Here is a 9,084-nt window from a genome sequence, read left to right as displayed (position 1 = left end):
ATCGACATTTCACGGTCTTCAGCAACACTCTCAGAAACAGACGCAATATTCTCTTCTGTACGCATTCGTGTGGTTGGTTTAATGTCCAATAAAGTAAACTGAGTGCGAAACTTGGTCACAATCGCATTAATTGTTTGCTCACTTGGTCGATTATGTAGACCATAAATCGGACGTAAAGCGCGAAACACATTTCGAACCGAACACTGATTTTGGTAATAAAATTCAATGATTTGCAAGCGTTGCTCGTTAGTAAGTCTATTCATGATGAAATGTCAAAGCATACTGAGCATCTTTCTCTTTGACACCATGTCTGAAATCCCACGTGATCTGTCAAATACTAATGCATGAAAATCCTAACCTCAAAAAATCACCCTTTACATAGCTAGATCGAATCAGCTCTGCAAGATAAGAAGCTCCATATATAGTTTCGAGGAGTTACATAATTTTTGGCCCAATCAAACTTATAATACCCCGAACACGCAGTGTTGTTGGTGATGAAAAACACATTTTTTTTTAGTTATGCACCATTGAACAAATGAACGAGAAACAATCGTTTACATTAGCCTTTAGCTGCATAATTTGAGCCTTTAAATGTTGTGTTTATCAAAACTTATCAATGATTTAACAACGTCATCTACACTTCAAATATTTCAATTAATGTTCTCTAACTGTTTTATATCTGTGTTGAAGGTGATTGTCTCCGAAGTAATTGATGCCATCAGTGCGATTCAAACTGTAATATGTCACAACCATTGCTTTTGTTAAAAATTCTTAAAATTTCCAAAGCTTTGCAAAAAGTTTCTAAATCTTACATAAATTTCAGGAATTCTTATATAATAAAAACACATTTTAGGGTTAAAGCCGTACTTGGTGTGAGAGACACTTGTATACATTTTTTAAAATGTGAATTTTATTTTATTACAGCAAAAATTATGAAACCTGTATATGAATTTCTACGTGAACCCTTTTGTGCGCCTCCGTTCCCTCCTGTATGAATAAGCCATAGACTCCCGTTGGTATGGGTAGCATTTTTAGGATATTCTGGAAATATGTATTTTCGGCTCTAGGAATATCCACTGTTTCTTGCTAAAAGACAAATGGGAAATATGAAAATAAAATAGACAACAATTCAATGTCGTAATAAAATAAAATTATATTCAATGTCTAAATATCAAAAAAAAAAAGAAAAAAAAAACTTAAAAGGTATCAGTCGCAATTGCCGATAGATGTATACTCTGACTTGTGTTATGATTATTGTAACCTTCTTACCCTTTGTGGGGAGGTCTGATATAAATGTTACAACGTACCAGAATTGGGCAATATCGACTACTTTCTTCACATATTATAAAATATGTGATAATTATTCAAAAATGTTGAAATATGCGTGTCGTACCATGTAAGGCGGATCGAAGTAATTCACTTCATCTAATACTGTTATAAATATTGGTATGCGCAATTTAAAGGAAATCGAACATTTATTTTTTTTATGCGACTAATCAAAATTATGAACTCTTTTGGGAAGGGTACCACAAGGAGTGGCCACTAGATTCCTTTTCGCATCAGATCCCTGGTTGAGAGATATATTAAGATATACTAAGTTTGAAAAGAATTGCTGGCTTGATTCGCAAGTTATGAGACATCTAAATACTGACAGTTGTGTCCATTTGAGGGGAAGGTAGCAGAAGGTGTGGGTTGATATCTGTCATCCTCACACCAGATCTTGTGTTAAAAGAAATATTGCGATATGTAAAATTTAAAGAGAATTGGATACTTTTATCGCATTTTCATTCAAAATTTTGACCCGTTGTGGTGGATGTACTATAATGAGTGGACTTAAATATCCCATCTTCACACCAGGAAAATTTGGGATGTGTACAATTTGAAGAGAATCGCATTTTCTGAAAGATATAATTATTCAAAATTTTGACCCGTTTTGAGGAGGTACCAGAAGAAGGAGTCCGATATATTTCATTTTGATAACAGATCTTGTGCTGGTAAAATTATTGCGAAAATTGAAGACAATCGGACTCTCATTTTTAGGAGATATAGTTTTTCAAAATTGTGACCCTTTTTGGGAGAGGTACCAGAAGTAGTTGGCTGATGTAACCCATCTTTATATTAGGATGTTCCACGTTTGAAAAGAATCCGATGCTCATTTTGTCTTCTATGAGCGTCATGGCTATTCCCAATTTTGACCCATTATTGGAAGGTACCAGGAGGAGTACCGACCTTGATACCACATTATGTGTTGGTAAAAAATCGAGATGTGTGAAATTTGAAAATCATGTAACTCTTTTTTCAAATTTTATGAGAGAGACGGTTATTCAAAATGTTTTGCCTTTGTGGGGGAGGTACCTGAAAGAATGGACCGATATATCCCATCTTCATGCCAGATAAATAAAATAAAAATATTATGATGTGCCGAATTTTAAATTTGAAGAGAATCCGGCGCATATTTCGCATTTTCTGAGAGATATAATATTTTTAACATTTTGGAGAAGTAGTCCAATATATTCCATACCAGATCTTGTGTTGGTAAAAATATTGCGAAGCTTGAAGACAATTGAGCTGTTATTTTAAGAAGTTATAATTTTTCAAAAGTTTGACCATTTGTGGGAGAGGTGCCAGAATTAGTTGGCGGATGTAACCCATCCTCTTACTGGACCTTGTGTTGGTGGAAAAATTAGGATGTGCCACGTTTAAAAAGAATCGGATGCTCATTTCGCCTTCTATGAGCGCCATGGCTATTCAAAATTTTGACGCGTTGTGGGGGAGGTTCCAAAAGGAGTACTCCGTTCTATGAAATATTGATACCACATCATGTGTTGGAAAAAGAATTGAGATGTGTGAAATTTGAAAAGAATGAACCAATATATCCCATCTTCGTACTAAATCTGGTGTTGATAAATATTGAGATGTGCGAAATTTAAAGACAATTATAAGAGTTGTAATTATTCAAAAATTTGACCCTTTGTGCGGGAGTTACCAGAAAGAGTTAATAAGAGTATCGGGATGTGTCAAATTGGAGACAATAGAACTCTTATTTCACATTTCTTAAGACTTGTAATTATTCAAAATTTTGGCCTATTTGTGGGGGTGGTACTTAAAGGAGTGGTAGCTGACCTAGCACTGGCAATAACATTGAGCTTTGCAAAGTTTGCTCTCCATTTCTTGTTCTATTTGAAAAATTATGTTCTGTGTTTAAACCTTTTGTGGACGGAGGTACCAGAAGGAGTGGACCGATATTGTCTATCTCCGAACTCGATCTATGTTTGACAATAACATTACGATGTACCAAGTTTGGGTCATATCGAATGTTCCCTTCGAGAGCTATCGTGCGCACCAGCTAGACAGACAGACGGACGGACACCCCTAGATCGACTCCAAATGTCGTGGAATGGATTTGGTCCAAATAGACACAGGCTGTAAAAATGACATGGCGATAAGGCACGTCTTGGCCGTTTCAGATGATATGTATCCTCTGTAGCCACATGGCTGAGGGTATACAAAATTTACATCAAAATATTTGTAACTTACGTAATACGGACAATCAGTATTGAAATTTGAAATATTTCTAACAATATCCCAGACCAAAGATGTCAACTTGTTCAACGTTTTTGTAAAATTACAGCCAATACTCCAGTCGTACAGAAAAGGTTTCCAGCCATTTAGACGTTGCATGAAAAAGAATCTCAGCTGCAATAGAACAAGGTTATCCGATTTTCATCAACATTTTCAACATCTAAAGATTGGATCAACTTACCCTGAATTTAGTTAGCGGCCGTTCCAGTAGGCCAGCCTTGACAGTAATATACTGGGATTTTCTGGAAACTGCGGTAATCTTACAAGTATCAAAACGAATGAACTTGGGATCTTCAGCGCGACAAATTATGTTCTGAAATCTAATTGAAAGGCCCTAAAAATCGTTTTTAAATAATTTTGAAATAAATATTTATTTTCAAAATTGTTTCTATTTACATACCTCTGTCCTTGTTACAAAGAAAACAAGCATTATAAATGCAAAATAAAATGCAAAGAATTTAGTTGACATTTTTTATTTATTTTTTTTTATGGAGAAATCTTTGTTAATCTGTAGAAAGTTCAGGCAATACTAAAACACATTCGAATATTTTGGTAATATATTATTTAAAATTTTAATATGGATCTATCCAGGTGCAAGTAATTTTAGTTTTTTTTTTCATATTAACAAACATTTGTTTTCGCTTAATAATTGCCAGTTTAATTTTCTTAATTTATCGGCATAGTTTATATAGAAAATTACCTAACGATAAAATAATTTCAACAAAATTGCATAAAAAAATTACGAACATTTTCAAAAAATAAAATACATTTCTAATGGTTTGCGTGACTTAACAATTTTTGTTATAAGTTTCTGCATTTTCTGCTGCTTACATGTATAGAAATTACAATTGATGACTCTAATTCTAAGAAAATTGATAACCTCCTGAATTGCGAAATTGTAAAAAATTTTTACTAAAATAACTGATTTTCCATTTACGATATCGAAACAATTGCCAAACTAGTTAAATCGGAACAAATGTGAAATGAAAACTTTTATAAAAAAAAACTATTTCTAGTGAACAATTTATTAAGAACAAGTAAAAAAGCTGTAAGTTCGGTCGGGCCGATCTTTGAATACAAACTTGGCAATTTGCAAAAAATTAAAATCCATTAAAAATTCTGTTAAAATCTTAAAAATACCGAATGTAGCCGTATATACCTCTATCTATACGACGACGTGGACCTGCATACGCATATTTTTCATAAGCCTGCACAGATAATTTTCTGGCATAGGCTATAGTATCCATTATAAACTTCAAATACCATTTTTGAAACAATTCCGGTAAAAAATGTCGATAAAATCATCAAAATATCGAATATCGGGGGGAACCGTTATATGGAGGCTATACGAAGACAATTTTCTGTCATAGGCTGTAGTATTAATTACGAACTTCTAATACTAAATTTAAAATAGTTCCGGTAAATAATGTCGCTAAAATCATCAAAATACCGAATATCGGTGGGAGATACCGTTATATGGGAGCTATACGAAGTAGGGGACCTACATGGCCCATTTTTAATACCAAAAGTCCTGCAGGCATATTATTTGAGTAAATTTTTATCAGCTTACTTCATTTCGTTCGGAAGTTAGAGTGATTTCCACTGACGGACGGATATACGAAGAAGGGGACCTACATGGCCCATTTTTAATACCAAAAGTCCTGCAGGCATATTATTTGAGTAAATTTTTATCAGCTTACTTCATTTCGTTCGGAAGTTAGAGTGATTTCCACTGACGGACGGATATTGTCAAAACGACATAGAATTTTATGCTGATCAAGAATATATATACTTTGTGGGGTCCAAAATGTATATTTCGAGGTGTTACACAAGTAATGACAAACTTAATAACCCTCCGCCATAGTATGGAGGGTAGGCTATAGTCGTCAAGAAAGCAAAGGCTATAGCCGTGCGGGACCGACCATGTGATAACCTACAACACTACAATACGTTCGAGGTCCCCTTATGTCCAAATCCATTTTGGAAGATTTCGCTTTTAAAATAATGTCAAAGAGCCCTGTCCAGATGTTACCCTTAGGTTTTTGACCCCGGGAATTTGGCCAATATTTACGCACTCCGTCGTGTTGTTAGGTATTCAAACAATTTCACACGAAAGTTGTGGTCCATTTACAGTTAAATATAATCCAATGGTCATCCAAAATGCTAGACTTCTTCCCTGTCCTTAACTCTCTTCTGACGCGAAATTCCGTGTCGATTGGTTTTCAATTGTGGCCTATAGAGCGACTACAAAATTGGAAAATTTAAAATATTTTTTAGTCTATTTGAACCCCTATATGTACATCTTAAGACCCTAACCCTACAGACCCTAACCCTACCCCCAGGCAAAATTTTCTGAGGATCGGACGATAATTGCGACAAAACATAGTGTTGCGGGGTGTGAAAATTTATAAAATTTAAAATTCAAAATTGTAAGTCAAAGTGAAAAAAATCGCATGCGATAAACAATATGACAAAAATAGAAAAAATGGAACAAAAAATATTCACTTCTTTATTGGTATATTTTTCCGCGATTTTTTTCAGATTTTTTCTTCTTCTGGCAAAAGAGCCCATTTCAAATTAAGGGATTTGTGAAAATCGGCCCAGCGGTTCTTGACATATCAGCATCACTGTAATGGTCTGACCATTGTGAGCTTTTAAATTATTTGTGATATGGCTGGGATTAAAAATATTCGCGGTTTGGTGACAATTTTCATATTTTCTTACATAAAATTAGGATCTATTTCATCCGCTTAATATTGCCCGAAATTGGTAGGCTTCTGTCCAGTCCTAAACTCTAGCTCCATGTAAGTTTTCGCTTCGATTGGTTCATAATTGTGGCCTATAGAGCATCTGCAAAATCAGGAAATTTTTTTTTTTGTCTATTTCAGCCCTTAAATATTTTGCAATCATCTCCAAAACAATAGGGTTCTCTTCTGACCCTAACCCCACCTCCATTTTCAATTTCGGGGGATCGGGTCATAATTGCGATCTGTAGCTTGATTACAAATTAACATGGACACACAGAGAATTTGCTAGAACTCTCAACAAATCTATTAGCTCGACGAATAGAAACAAATGCAAAATAATGAAAGCATTTGCCAGAACTCTCAATCGATCACCTCCAGCCGCCCGAAGAATGGGAACAAACGCAAAAACCCTCAACAGTGAGAGCCAACGCGGCCAAAAGTACAGGGTTTAATGGTATTGTCCTCACTTGATCCTGCGCTCAGTCGACTTCAAAGCACCACGAAGTATATGGATTGGTGATTTAACCATTACTTGACTCTTGTTCTGTCCAATCAACACAAAAGGTAAAATCTAAATGTTTGGATTACCAACTTTTCATCCTTCCAATCGCACTTAACTCGACAGCCGTCAACAGACTACTGCTATAAATGCATGAAAATAGCTATCCTCGCAGGTTGGGTTTTTCGGTCGTTAATACGTTAACAAATATTATACATTAACATCCATTAGCAGTAGCGAATGAAACCGTTTCATACGGATAAATAAATTATTTCATTAATGCAGATGAACCCCAAAATCGAGTTGAAGGACTTCTGGGCATTACAAAGGGGAATTCAAAATAATTTGGAAAATATTGATTTCCGAATATATTTTTTCGATAATTATACCCCATATTGTGTCTCTGGACATTTGTTTGTAACATCGAGAAGAGAACGAGATGGATCCATAGTTACTTTTGAGCAAATTTATGGAATCACTTTTAGAGTTGATTTATGCATATCAGTCAGTCAGATTAGAAAATAGCTCCCATGAGATAAAAAAAACTGCAGCAAAGTCAAAAGCCATAATTTTTACATTTTTTTTTTAAATTTTATGGAATGAAAGCAAAAAATTACGGAAATAGCATCAAATTTTAGAAAAAGTTTAGATTTGTTTGAATTGATTACCTTTGACACGAATTATGGCCTTCAAATAGCAAATGAAACGGTAACACGCTGCTCGAATGTTGCTCTGCGGTATTTTAGCCTATTTCCAGCGAAGCGCTTGCTTGAGGTGATGGAGACATTGGTATTTTTTAGTGCCAATCTTGCCAATCTTGGACACAATTGTCCAACGGATTGGTATCCGGAGATTTTGGAGCCATTGTGCGTTGGAAATGAAGCGTTGTCCCGATGTTCGGTTTTTTGATGATTTTATCGACAACATTCATCAGAGTTCTTTCAATTTTGGTATTTGATGTTCGTAATGGATACTATAGCCTATTACAGAAAATTACCTGTGCAGGTCCAAGTCTTCGTATAGCCCCCATATAACGGTACCTCCCGATATTCGGTATTTTGATGATTTTAGCGACATTTTTCACCGGAATTGTTTCAAATTTGGTATTTGATATTCGTAATGAATACTACAGTTTTAGACAGAAAATTGTCTGTGCGCGTCCACATCTTTGTAGAGCCCCCACATAACGGTACCCCCCGATGTTCGGTATTTTGATGATTTTAGCGACATTTTTCACCGGAATTGTTTCAAATTTGGTATTTGATATTCGTAATGGATGCTACAATGGATTCTACATCTTCGTATAGCCCTTATATAACGATACCTCCCGATATTCGGTATTTTGATGATTTTATCTACATTATTACCGATTTTTTTTAAGTTTCGCATTTGAAGATTGTAATGTCTTATGACAAATGTTACCTATGCAGGTCCTAATATAACAGCTACATTCGGTATTTTGAAGATTTTAACAGATTTTTTAACGGATTTTATTGATGTTGAGAATTGCCAAATTCATTCCAAATTGTGGAGGGTATTCAAAGAGGGTATTCAAAGTTCGGCTTTGAAAAATATGCATTAAAGACTAAAACTACGAGCCAGCTAGTTTTATATATTTTGAATAATTATGGCTTTTCATATCCCAATTTTACAGTATATCACATTCAGTATCGTAAATATAATAATAAATTATTTTCATAAAATATGCAATTATTTCCCAGTTCATGAAATGTTAAATTTTTTCTTCAATTCTCTGTGAAGGAGAAATATCTTTCTTATTATCAAACAATATCTTTCTGAGTAAATTGGAAATTTAAATCAGTTAGAAAAGGTCAAAAGTTGGGCGGGGCCGATTATATGATAACCTACACCACTATGCGTATGTAGTAGAGCTCCCATAACAACAAAAATTATATTGTGAACTTATGTGAAGTAGATCATACCAACTATGAATCTTCGATGAATGCGTATCATGGATTTAGAATAGTCACAATTTGGGAACTATAATAAACTCTGAAACGATTTCCATTAAATTTGATGGACTTGCTCCTGGAATGAATTTGGTCGGATGTGAAAAAATGAAGGTCATTTGCACTGATATTGGCCATTTGGTGCACAATTGACCCAGAATATATATAATATATATGGGAGCTATATCTTAATTTGAACAGATTCTCATCTCGGATAATATATGCGTCCTGCATTTTGTTCACAGAAATACATGGACAGACAGACGGACTGACATGCATAAATCGA

General features: G+C 34.7%; 1 protein-coding gene across 1 annotated transcript; it reads right to left on the bottom strand.

The window, feature by feature from the left end:
• Positions 1-930: 930 nt before the first annotated feature.
• On the bottom strand, positions 931-4,103 carry LOC109612354 (uncharacterized). The gene is made up of 4 exons (XM_020036313.2): positions 3,983-4,103; positions 3,764-3,916; positions 3,538-3,696; positions 931-1,086 (listed from the first exon to the last, which is right to left on the bottom strand). Exons 1-4 carry the CDS (start codon positions 4,049-4,051, stop codon positions 931-933), a joined length of 537 nt encoding a protein of 178 aa, XP_019891872.2. The 5' UTR covers positions 4,052-4,103.
• Between the last annotated feature and the right edge of the window lie 4,981 nt (positions 4,104-9,084).

Source organism: Musca domestica, unplaced genomic scaffold, assembly GCF_030504385.1.
Source record: "Musca domestica strain aabys unplaced genomic scaffold, Musca_domestica.polishedcontigs.V.1.1 14, whole genome shotgun sequence".
Taxonomy (NCBI): domain Eukaryota; kingdom Metazoa; phylum Arthropoda; class Insecta; order Diptera; family Muscidae; genus Musca; species Musca domestica.
Note: the sequence above shows the minus strand (reverse complement) of the source record. Positions and strands in the feature narration are given on the sequence as shown.